At 48.9% G+C, this 13,975-nt stretch overlaps 1 protein-coding gene across 1 annotated transcript in view; it reads right to left on the bottom strand.

The window, feature by feature from the left end:
- Positions 1-82: 82 nt before the first annotated feature.
- LOC143284003 (cytochrome P450 3A9-like) overlaps positions 83-13,975 on the bottom strand; it is a 29,892-nt gene continuing 15,999 nt past the window's right edge. Inside the window, exons 10-15 of the mRNA XM_076590521.1 lie at positions 13,055-13,178; positions 12,105-12,262; positions 9,925-10,013; positions 9,275-9,412; positions 5,794-5,956; positions 83-3,358 (exon numbers count right to left, since the gene is read on the bottom strand). Of these exons, the coding sequence (XP_076446636.1) occupies positions 3,278-3,358; positions 5,794-5,956; positions 9,275-9,412; positions 9,925-10,013; positions 12,105-12,262; positions 13,055-13,178 (753 nt within the window). The 3' untranslated portion in view covers positions 83-3,277. The remainder of the gene's footprint in view (positions 3,359-5,793; positions 5,957-9,274; positions 9,413-9,924; positions 10,014-12,104; positions 12,263-13,054; positions 13,179-13,975) is intronic.

The following is a 13,975-nucleotide window of genomic DNA, read 5'->3' as shown; positions in this document are numbered from 1 at the left end:
CGTGGATGACGCATGCACACACACACACACTCATTCACATGCACGCATTGATATGCATATATATATGCTAACATGTAACAAGCACCTTCCACAGATATTTATTGTCAGACACACAAGGCAAGACCAGTACAGAAAGGCAGCACTCATAGGTTGTCAGACACAATGACAAAATCAGTAGAAAGGCAGCACTCACAGGTTATTGTCAGACACAGTGACAAGATCAGTATAAAGGCAGCTCTCACTGGTTGTCAGACACAGTAACAAGATCAGTAGAAAGGCAGCACTCACAGGTTTGTCAGACACAATGACAAGACCAGTAGAAAGGCAGCACTCACAGGTTTGTCAGACACAATGACAAGATCAGTAGAAAGGCAGCACTCACAGGTTATTGTCAGACACAATGACAAGATCAGTAGAAAGGCACCACTCACTGGTTGTCAGACACGATGACAAGATCAGTAGAAAGGCAGCACTCACTGGTTATTGTCAGACACAATGACAAGATCAGTAGAAAGGCAGCACTCACTGGTTGTCAGACACAATGACAAGATCAGTAGAAAGGCAGCACTCGCTGGTTGTCAGACACAGTGACAAGATCAGTAGAAAGGCAGCACTCACAGGTTATTGTCAGACACAATGACAAGATCAGTAGAAAGGCAGCACTCACTGGTTGTCAGACACAATGACAAGATCAGTAGAAAGGCAGCACTCACAGGTTGTTGTCAGACACAATGACAAGACCAGTAGAAAGGCAGCACTCACTGGTTGTCAGACACAAGACCAGTAGAAAGGCAGCACTCACAGGTTATTGTCAGACACAATGACAAGATCAGCACTCACTGGTTGTCAGACACAATGACAAGACCAGTAGAAAGGCAGCACTCACAGGTTATTGTCAGACACAGTGACAAGATCAATAGAAAGGCAGCACTCACAGGTTGTTGTCAGACACAATGACAAGATCAGTAGAAAGGCAGCACCCACAGGTTGTTGTGAGACACAATGACAAGATCAGTAGAAAGGCAGCACTCACAGGTTGTTGTCAGACACAAGACCAGTAGAAAGGCAGCACTCACTGGTTGTCAGACACGATGACAAGATCAGTAGAAAGGCAGCACTCACAGGTTGTTGTCAGACACAATGACAAGATCAGTAGAAAGGCACCACTCACAGGCTGTCAGACACAGTGACAAGATCAGTAGAAAGGCAGCACTCACAGGTTGTTGTCAGACACAATGACAAGATCAGTAGAAAGGCAGCACTCACAGGCTGTCAGACACAGTGACAAGATCAGTAGAAAGGCAGCACTCACAGGTTGTCAGACACAGTGACAAGATCAGTAGAAAGGCAGCACTCACAGGTTGTCAGACACAATGGCAAGACCAGCACAGAAATCTAGCACTCTCACAGGATACTGTCAAACAGGAGGACTGTGGCTGAGTGGTTAAGACGCTGCTGTACCAGTGCAGGGTCTCGTCTTTATTACCGAGTTCGACTGGAAAATCAAATTGAGCGTCTTGTTATTTGGATGAGATGTAAAACCGAAGTCCCATGTGCAGCATGCACTTGACACACAGAAAAAGAACCCATGGCAACCAAAGTGTTGTCTTCTGGTAAATTTCTGTAGAAGAAATGCACTCTGATAGGTACACAAATACACATGCATGCAGTCAAGGCCTGACTGAGCGTGTTGGGTTATGCCGCTGGTCAGTCAGGCATCTGCCTAACAGATGTTGTGTAGCGTGTATGGATTTGTCCGAATGCAGTGACGCCGCCTTGAGAAACTGAAACTGTCAGACACAGTGGCAAGACCAGCAGATAGGCAACACAAAAGGTTATCCCTGCCAGCTCTGGCTGTCCCTTCCTGACTGATAATGACCACACAGGGCCAGGACAGGGCGATCTTTACAGACACATGGGTAATGATCATAGCATTGATAATAAGAATTCTAACGATGATCGACACACACACATAGGTAATGATCATAGCAGTGATAATAATGCTAACAATGATCAACACAGACACATAGGTAATGATCATAGCAGTGATAATAATGCTAACAATGATCAACACAGACACATTGGTAATGATGAAGCATTCATAATGACAATTCTAAGGATGATCAACACAGACACATAGGTAATGATCATTAGCATTGATAATAACAATTCTAACGATGATCAACACAGAGACATGGGTAATGATCATAGCAGTTATAAGAATAATGATCATAACATTGATAATAACAATTCTAGTGATGATCAACACAGATAAATAGGTAATGATCATAGCAGTTATAAGAATAATGATCATAGCATTGATAATAACAATTCTAGCGATGATCAACACAGATAAATAGGTAATGATCATAGCAGTGATAATAATGCTAACAATGATCAAGACAGACACATAGGTAATGATGAAGCATTGATAATAACAATTCTAACGATTATCAACACAGACACATAGGTAATGATCATAGCAGTGATGATAACAATTCTAAAATGATCAACACAGACACATTAGGTAATGATCATTAGCATTGATAATAACCATTCTAATAATGATCAACACAGACACATAGGTAATGGTCATTAACAGTGATAAGAATGACAATACAACACTCTTTATAGACACATGGGTAATAATCATTAGCAGTGGTAAAAATGACAATACAACACTCTTTATAGACACATGGGTAATAATCATAGCAATGATAAGAATAACACTACTAAACAGCTGTACACCATCACAACACTAATGTATTGTTATGTTGTTTTTAAGGCTCCACAGCTTTTCTACCAATTCCAAACAACTTGATGACTTGACCGAAGTTGATTTGTGCACCAACCATGTAGCAGAGATTTGTCTTGCTTTAACTCTCTCCATACGAACGGCGAAAGAGACGATGTTAACAGCGTTTCAGCCCAATTACCATCATCAAAATACTGCAAGCGGAAGGCTCTTATACTGAAGAGGTGAATGTTGACAAAGAATACCACAATTCTGACGACGGTAGCTAAAGGTTGGGTCATTCAGACACCCACTGGACATCCGAGGGGTCTGTGTAGAGGAGAAGAGAGGACTGGCCGTACTGAGTGAGTTAAAAAGAAAATGAAGACAGGTATCATTTGTTTCCACCCGACATCACTGAACAAAACCACAGGGGAAAGGAGTGTACACTGAAGCAAACTGCTGTTCAGTGCTTTTACATCTAGTCTCTCGATCAATGGGGAACATGGCTGTGATATCTCCAGCTGCGGAGGCGGTCACACGTCAGGCTGAGCGCGGAAGGAACTTCACCCACATGGTTTCCACAGGACCCAGACGGATGTGGTTGGAGATCTGTGCTGGAAACTGACAGACACACATCGCGCAGGGCCACCCTCAGTCCTCGGCCACTCTCTGTCTCTCTGTCTCTGTCTCTCTCTCCCTCTCTCTCTCTCATCTCTCTATCTTTATCTCACTCTCTCTAAATATATGAATTTCGCTCTTTCCCTCTCTGTCTCAGTACGTGTGTGTGCCAAACTTTTCAGGGTTTTTCCTCTCATTGTCTACCATGGCACAAGTCATCAACAGGGTGATGGAGGATCAAACAGCCAGACAGGAGAGTGGTGTATAAGGTGTTGGGGAGTGACAGAACTTCTCACAGCTAGTTAGGTGTGGGGTGTGTACGGTAATGGGGAGTGACAGAGAACTTCTCACAGCTAGTTAGGTGTGGGGTGTGTACGGTAATGGGGAGTGACAGAGAACTTCTCACAGCTAGTTAGGTGTGGGGTGTGTACGGTAATGGGGAGTGACAGAGAACTTCTTACAGCTAGTTAGGTGTGGGGTGTGCACGGTAACGGGGAGTGACAAAGAACTTCTCACAGCTAGTTAGGTGTGGGGTGTGTACGGTAATGGGGAGTGACAGAACTTCTCACAGCTAGTTAGGTGTAGGGTGTGCACGGTAACGGGGAGTGACAAAGAACTTCTCACAGCTAGTTAGGTGTGGGGTGTGTACGGTAATGGGGAGTGACAAAGAACTTCTCACAGCTAGTTAGGTGTGGGGTGTGTACGGTAACGGGGAGTGACAAAGAACTTCTCACAGCTAGTTAGGTGTGGGGTGTGTACGGTAATGGGGAGTGACAGAGAACTTCTCACAGCGAGTTAGGCATGGGGTGTGAACGGTAATGGGGAGTGAATGATAACTTCTCACAGCTAGTTAAGTGTGGGGTGTGTACGGTAATGGGGAGTGACAGAGAACTTCTCACAGCGAGTTAGGCGCGGGGTGTGTACTGTACGGTAATGGGGAGTGACAGAGAACTTCTCACAGCGAGTTAGGCGCGGGGTGTGTACTGTACGGTAATGGGGAGTGAATGATAACTTCTCACAGCTAGTTAGGCATGGGGTGTGTACTGTACGGTAATGGGGAGCAACAGATAACTTCTCACAGCTAGTTAGGCATGGGGTGTATACTGTACGGTAATGGGGAGCAACAGATAACTTCTCACAGCTAGTTAGGCATGGGGTGTGTACGGTAATGGGGAGTGACAGAGAACTTCTCACAGCTAGTTAGGCATGGGGTGTGTACGGTAATGGGGAGTGACAGAGAACTTCTCACAGCTAGTTAGGCATGGGGTGTGTACGGTAATGGGGAGTGACAGAGAACTTCTCACAGCTAGTTAGGTAAGGGGTGTGTACAGTAATGGGGAGTGACAGAGAACTTCTCACAGCTAGTTAGGTAAGGGGTGTGTACAGTAATGGGGAGTGACAGAGAACTTCTCACAGCTAGTTAGGTAAGGGGTGTGTACAGTAATGGGGAGTGACAGAGAACTTCTCACAGCTAGTTAGGTAAGGGGTGTGTACAGTAATGGGGAGTGACAGAGAACTTCTCACAGCTAGTTAGGTAAGGGGTGTGTACGGTAATGGGGAGTGACAGAGAACTTCTCACAGCTAGTTAGGCATGGGGTGTGTACGGTAATGGGGAGTGACAGAGAACTTCTCACAGCGATTTAGGCATGGGGTGTGTACGGTAATGGGGAGTGAATGATAACTTCTCACAGCTAGTTAAGTGTGGGGTGTGTACGGTAATGGGGAGTGACAGAGAACTTCTCACAGCGAGTTAGGCGCGGGGTGTGTACGGTAATGGGGAGTGACAGAGAACTCACAGCTAGTTAGGTGTGGGGTGTGTACGGTAATGGGGAGTGAATGATAACTTCTCACAGCTAGTTAGGTGTGGGGTGTGTACGGTAATGGGGAGTGACAGAGAACTTCTCACAGCGAGTTAGGCGCGGGGTGTGTACGGTAATGGGGAGTGACAGAGAACTCACAGCTAGTTAGGTGTGGGGTGTGTACGGTAATGGGGAGTGACAGAGAACTCACAGCTAGTTAGGTGTGGGGTGTGTACGGTAATGGGGAGTGACAGAGAACTTCTCACAGCTAGTTAGGTGTGGGGTGTATACGGTAATGGAGAGTGACAGAGAACTTCTCACAGCTAGTTAGGTGTGGGGTGTGTACGGTAATGGGGAGTGACAGAGAACTTCTCACAGCTAGTTAGGTGTGGGGTGTACGGCAATGGGGAGTGACAGAGAACTTCTCACAGCTAATTAGGTGTGGGGTGTGTACGGCAATGGTGAGTGAATGAGAACTCACAGCCAGAGAAGAGTAGGGTGTGACTGAGAACCTCAGTTCAACCCTTATCCCTGAATCTCTCTCTCTCTCTCTCTCTCTCACACACACACACACACACACACACACACACACACACACACACACACACACACACACACACACACCAACACGGCACTCACCACCGATTTTTCGCACAGAACAGGAGAGAACTTCTGCACGATGGCGACAACGGCCATCTTGACCTCCATCTGAGACAGACGCATGCCGATACAGTTCCTAGGGCCCAGGCCGAACGGCAGGAAGCTGAACTGGTGGCGTGCCGCTCTGGCCTCCGCTGTGTGTCTGGAGGAGGAGGAGGAGGAGGAGGAGAGGGAGTGACATAGGTGATGTGCTCACTGTTACCTGTCCCTCTTCTCTTCTTCGCTCGTGGGCTGCAGCTCCCACGTTCACTCGTATGTACACGAGTGGGCTTTTACGTGTATAACCCGTTTTTACCCCGCCATGTCAGTAGGCAGCCATACTCCGTTTTCGGGGGGCGGGGGGTGGGTGGGTGGGGTGTGCTGGGTATGTTCTTGTTTTCATAACACACCAAATGCTGACATGGATTACAGGATCTTTAACATGCATGTTTCATCTACTGGTTGCATATACACACGAAGGGGGTTCAGGCACAAACTGGTCTGCGCATAATAAAATCATATTGACCTGGGAGGTCAGAAAAATCTCCACCTTTTACCCACCAGGCGCGGTTACCGAGATTCGAACCCAGGGCCCTCAGATTGAAAGTCCAAGGCTTTAACCACTCGGCTGTTAACCCGTCGTTTACCTTTCTGACATGGTGATGAGCTACACACTGTACTCACTGTTTACCTGTCTGACATGGTGATGAGCTACACACTGTACTCACTGTTTACCTGTCTGACATGGTGATGAGCTACACACTGTGTTCACTGTTTACCTGTCTGACATGGGTGATGAGCTACACACTGTGCTGACTGTTTACCTGTCTGACATGGTGATGAGCTACACACTGTGTTCACTGTTTACCTGTCTGACATGGTGATGAGCTACACACTGTGCTCACTGTTTACCTGTCTGACATGATGATGAGCTACACACTGTGCTCACTGTTTACCTGTCTGACATGATGATGAGCTACACACTGTGCTGACTGTTTACCTGTCTGAGATGGTGATGAGCTACACACTGTACTCACTGATTACCTGTCTGACATGGTGATGAGCTACACACTGTGCTCACTGTTTACCTGTCTGACATGGTGATGAGCTACACACTGTACTCACTGTTTACCTGTCTGACATGATGATGAGCTACACACTGTACTCACTGATTACCTGTCTGACATGGTGATGAGCTACACACTGTGCTCACTGTTTACCTGTCTGACATGATGATGAGCTACACACTGTACTCACTGTTTACCTGTCTGACATGATGATGAGCTACACACTGTGCTCACTGTTTACCTGTCTGACATGATGATGAGCTACACACTGTGCTCACTGTTTACCTGTCTGACATGGGTGATGAGCTGCACACTGTACTCACTGATTACCTGTCTGACATGATGATGAGCAATACACTGTGCTCACTGTTTACCTGTCTGACATGGTGATGAGCTACACGTTGTACTCACTGTTTACCTGTCTGACATGATGATGAGCTACACAATGCATTCATTGTTTACCTGTCTGACATGATGATGAGCTACACACTGTACTCACTGTTTACCTGTCTGACATGATGATGAGCTACACACTGTGTTCACTGTTTACCTGTCTGACATGGGTGATGAGCTACACACTGTGCTTACTGTTTACCTGTCTGACATGGTGATGAGCTACACACTGTGCTCACTGTTTACCTGTCTGACATGATGATGAGCTACACACTGTAGTCACTGTTTACCTGTCTGACATGGTGATGAGCTACACACTGTGCTCACTGTTTACCTGTCTGACATGATGATGAGCTACACACTGTGCTCACTGTTTACCTGTCTGACATGATGATGAGCTACACACTGTACTCACTGTTTACCTGTCTGACATGATGATGAGCTACACACTGTGCTCACTGTTTACCTGTCTGACATGATGATGAGCTACACACTGTGCTCACTGTTTACCTGTCTGACATGGGTGATGAGCTGCACACTGTACTCACTGATTACCTGTCTGACATGATGATGAGCTACACACTGTGCTCACTGTTTACCTGTCTGACATGGGTGATGAGCTGCACACTGTACTCACTGATTACCTGTCTGACATGATGATGAGCAATACACTGTGCTCACTGTTTACCTGTCTGACATGGGTGATGAGCTACACACTGTACTCACTGTTTACCTGTCTGACATGATGATGAGCTACACACTGTGCTCACTGTTTACCTGTCTGACATGATGATGAGCTACACACTGTGCTCACTGTTTACCTGTCTGACATGGGTGATGAGCTGCACACTGTACTCACTGATTACCTGTCTGACATGATGATGAGCAATACACTGTGCTCACTGTTTACCTGTCTGACATGGTGATGAGCTACACGTTGTACTCACTGTTTACCTGTCTGACATGATGATGAGCTACACACTGTGCTCACTGTTTACCTGTCTGACATGGTGATGAGCTACACACTGTGCTCACTGTTTACCTGTCTGACATGGTGATGAGCTACACACTGTACTCACTGTTTACCTGTCTGACATGATGATGAGCTACACACTGTGCTCACTGATTACCTGTCTGACATGATGATGAGCTACACACTGTGCTCACTGTTTACCTGTCTGACATGATGATGAGCTACACACTGTACTCACTGATTACCTGTCTGACATGATGATGAGCTACACACTGTACTCACTGTTTACCTGTCTGACATGGTGATGAGCTACACACTGTACTCACTGTTTACCTGTCTGACATGGTGATGAGCTACACACTGTACTCACTGTTTACATGTCTGACATGGTGATGAGCTACACAATGTGCTCACTGATTACCTGTCTGACATGGGTGATGAGCTACACAGTGTGCTCACTGTTTACCTGTCTGACATGGTGATGAGCTACACACTGTGCTCACTGTTTACCTGTCTGACATGGGTGATGAGCTGCACACTGTACTCACTGATTACCTGTCTGACATGATGATGAGCAATACACTGTGCTCACTGTTTACCTGTCTGACATGGGTGATGAGCTACACACTGTACTCACTGTTTACCTGTCTGACATGGATGTTGGCTGGCCAGAAGCACAGCATGCTACTTGACTTGTGTCAGACATGACATGAACGTAGAATTATTCAAGGGCAAGAAAAGCCTTGCGTGTGCCCACACTTTTACACACACACACACACACACACACACACGCACACACACACACGCACACACACACTCACATACACACATATACAAAGACGCACACACACACATGCGCGCGCACGCGCACATGTACACACGCACATGCTCACGCCGGCGCACACACACACTCACACACACAAACACTCACACTGGCACATACGCAAACACACATACACACACACTGAAAAAAAACACAGACACACACGCAGAACACACACAAACACACACACTGAACACTGTGGTCTGTCTCCCTCCCAGTACTGACCTCTCAGGGTCAAAGGTGAAGGGGTCAGGCCAGTGGGCGGGGTCAGTGTGCAGGCTGTAGACAGGAATGGTGATGAGCATTCCTTTGGGCACGTGAAGACCTTTGACCTTGGTGTCCTTGACACACATCCGGTCCACCCTGCGTCACATCCACCACCATGTACACATCATCGCACACACAAGGTATGTATAACGTGTACACATCACACACTACGCACGTATCACGCATCATGTACACATTTTACACACCGCACTATGTACACATCACACACTGTGTACAAACATTATGTACACATCACACCATGTATACAATTACACACCATGTACACCATTTACACATCATTGCACACCATGTACAAATTACACAATACACACCATGCACACATACACACACCACGTACACACCTCACGCCATGTACACACCACACATAATGCACACACCACACACCATGAACATGCCACACATTATGTACACATCACACCATGTACACATTACACACCATGTACACATACCATGTACACACACCACACACACGCCACACATGAATGTACACATCACACGACGTACACACCTTGAAACCACACACCATGTACACACCACACACCATGTACACACCACAAACAACACAACCACCGCCACATCCAACCTACATGATGCCAGGTGGGTAGAGACGGAGGGACTCGTTCAGACACATGTCCAAATATGGCATGTCCATCACCACGCGGTAATCCACCTCATCCTGTTGCCACGGAAACAAACCACATCAGAGAGAGTGTTCAGTCTTGCCTGTTGACGGTGCAAGTGGCTTTGAGGTAATAGTTATGATAAACGTGTTGTGATCTGTCATATCCCGACTTGATCCATGTCCGCATGACACCAACCTCATGTGGTGGGTCTGTGCTGTTTCTGGACAATGACTAAGACACATGTGTGTGTGTGTGTGTGTGGGGGGGGGGGGGGGGGGGGGGGGGGGGGGGGTTAAGTACACTGCCAGAAGACAGAAAGAGGAAAGATCAATACAATCACTCCCGATCCTTTATGCAACCTTCCCACCACCCACCTATCCTATCACCCCCACCTGTCCCACCACCCACCTGTTCTCACCACCCACTTGTCCCACCACCCCCACCTGTCCCACCCCACCTGTCCCACCACCCAGCTGTCCCATCACCCACCTGTCCCCCCACCACCCACCTGTTCCCACCACCCACCTGTTCTCACCACCCACTTGTCCCACCACCCCCACCTGTCCCACCCCACCTGTCCCACCACCCCCACCTGTCCCACCACCCACCTGTCCCACCACCCCCACCTGTCCCACCACCCCCACCTGTCCCACCACCCACCTGTCCCACCACCCCCACCTGTCCCACCCCACCTGTCCCACCACCCACCTGCCCCACCACCCCCACCTGTCCCACCCCACCTGTCCCACCACCCAGCTGTCCCACCACCCCCACCTGTCCCACCCCACCTGTCCCACCACCCACCTGCCCCACCACCCCCACCTGTCCCACCACCCCCACCTGTCCCACCCCACCTGTCCCACCACCCCCTACCTGTCCCACCACCCACCTGTCCCACCACCCCCACCTGTCCCACCACCCCCATCACCCACCTGTCCCACCACCCACCTGTCCCACCACCCCCACCTGTCCCACCACCCACCTGTCCCACCACCCACCTGTCCCACCACACCCACCTGTCCCACCACCACCCTGTCCCACCACCCACCTGTCCCACCACCCCCACCTGTCCCACCACCCACCTGTCCCACCACCCCCACCTGTCCAATCACCCACCTGTCCCACCACCCCCACCTGTCCCACCACCCACCTGTCCCATCACCCACCTTCCCCACCACCCCCACCTGTCCCACCACCCAGCTGTCCCACCACCCAGCTGTCCCACCCCACCTGTCCCACCACCCCCACCTGTCCCACCACCCACCTGTCCCACCACCCCCACCTGTCCCAACACACCCATCTGTCCCATCACACCCATCTGTCCCACCACCCACCTGTCCCACCACCCCCACCTGTCCCAACACACCCATCTGTCCCATCACACCCATCTGTCCCACCACCGACCTGTCCCACCACCCCCACCTGTCCCAACACACCCATCTGTCCCATCACACCCATCTGTCCCATCATCCCGACCTGTCCCACCACCCAGCTGTCCCACCACCCACCTGTCCCACCACCCCCACCTGTCCCAACACACCCACCTGTCCCAACACACCCATCTGCCCCATCACCCCCACCTGTCCCACCACCCCCACCTGTTCCATCACACCCATCTGTCCCATCACCCACCTGTCCCACCACCCACCTGTTCCCAACACCCCCACCTGTCCCACCACCCACCTGTCCCACCACCCCCACCTGTCCCAACACACCCATCTGTCCCATCACACCCATCTGTCCCATCATCCCGACCTGTCCCATCATCCCGACCTGTCCCATCACTCACCTGTCCCACCACCCACCTGTCCCACCACCCCCACCTGCCCCAACACCCCCACCTGTCCCACCACCCCCACCTGCCCCATCACACCCACCTGTCCCAACACACCCATCTGTCCCATCACCCCGACCTGTCCCATCATCCCGACCTGTCCCATCACTCACCTGTCCCACCACCCACCTGTCCCATCACCCCCACCTGTCCCACCACCCAGCTGTCCCACCACCCAGCTGTCCCACCACCCCCACCTGTCCCACCACCCACCTGTCCCACCACCCCCACCTGTCCCAACACACCCATCTGTCCCATCACACCCATCATCCCGACCTGTCCCACCACCCCCACCTGTCCCACCACCCACCTGTCCCAGCACAGAGTCCACCTCACGCTGCAGTTTGGCCAGACATTGCGGGGAGCCGGCCAGGTTGTAGAGGAGAAAGGCCATGGCCGAGGCTGTGTTCTCATAGCCGGCCAACAGGAAGTTGAGGCAGTTGGCCTCGATCTCCCTCTCTGTCAGACCTGTGGGGGCAGGGGCGGGTGTGGTGGGGGATACGGGGTGGGGGCAGGAAAGTGGTGGTGAAACAGGACACACTGTGACAGTCGAGTGAAGCAGTGATAGTGTCAGTCACTTAGTTTTTACACCCTGTTTGCTTTTGTGTGTGTGACTCGACATCGACTCGACATCGACTTGATTCGACTTTTCATTTATTGTCATGAAATCCTTAACTGATTAATAAACACAACAAAAAAACAAAAAGAACAAAGAAAGAAAAAGTCATCTGAAACGCATGCAATGAAATACATATTTGGCGAGGTTTGTTTGTTTTTTTGTTTTTGTTTTTTTGTGGGTTTTTTTTTTTGGGGGGGGGGGGGGGGCAATCATCGCAATTGAATAAATCACTTGGTTTCAGTGATATTGTCTTGTATCTTTCGTACGATCACATCTGATATACTGATATATATACTGCTGTACAGTTGAAGTGTGTGTGTGTGTGTGTGTGTGTGTGTGTGTGTGTGTGTGTGTGTGTGTGTGTGTGCATTTAGCATGTTTTCACATGATCATATGTGCAATCATGTGTGAGGGACAGCAGAAAAATCTGGAAGACTACAAATAAATAGGAAACAGTAGGAAGCCAGTGCAGAAATAATGACAGTGACAGTGACACACAGTATGTGGTTAATGTCGTGACCCCAAGACACTGAAGTGGGTGACACGTCATGGTAAACTGATCTATTGTTGTGATTGGTGGTGGAGGTGGAGGTGGAGGTGAGGGTGGTGGGGGTGACAAGGGTCAGAGGACATGACCTGACCTTTGCGGCTCGAGGAGGGGGCAGCGTTCAGCTGTGTGTCCAACTCTGACTCTCCTCCGCCCTCCCCCTCCTCCGTCCCCTCCCTCTCTGATTCCACAAAGGACTGCAGGAAATCCTTGTGTCTCTGCACAGAACAGACCTTCATCATCATCATCACTATCATCATCATCATCATCACTGTCATCAACACCTGTTCATGGCTACTGTTTTCTGTGTCATCATCGTCGTAGCCACCACCATCACTCACCATTATTTGTGGAAAATCCTCCTCATCACCATCATCATACCACTATCTTTACCCCCACCATTATCGCACTGGAATCCACCACTCAGCCATTTTCACTGATGAATACACCACTGGCTATTAACACTGATGAATACACCACTGGCTATTAACACTGATTAATACACCACTCAGCTGTAAACACCGATTAATACACCACTCTCCGATTAACACTGATGAAAACACCACTGGCTATTAACGCTGATGAATACACCACTCTGTGATTAACACTGATGAATATACCACTTACTATTAGCACTGATGGACCACTGGTAATTAACACTGATGAATACACCACTTGCTATTAACACTGATGAATACACCACTTGCTGTTAACACTGATGAACACACCACTTGCTATTAACACTGATGAATACACTACTGGTAATTGACATTGATGAATACACCACTGGTAATTAACACTGATGAATGGACCACTTGCTGTTAACACTGATGAACACACCACTTGCTATTAACACTGATGAATACACCACTGGTAATTAACATTGATGAATACACCACTGGTTATTAACACTGATGAATACACCACTTGCTATTAACACTGATGAATACACCACTTGCTGTTAACACTGATGAACACACCACTTGCTATTAACACTGATGAATACACCACTTGC

The sequence above is a fragment of the Babylonia areolata genome, chromosome 7, assembly GCF_041734735.1.
Source record: "Babylonia areolata isolate BAREFJ2019XMU chromosome 7, ASM4173473v1, whole genome shotgun sequence".
Taxonomy (NCBI): Eukaryota; Metazoa; Mollusca; class Gastropoda; order Neogastropoda; family Buccinidae; genus Babylonia; species Babylonia areolata.
Note: the sequence above shows the minus strand (reverse complement) of the source record. Positions and strands in the feature narration are given on the sequence as shown.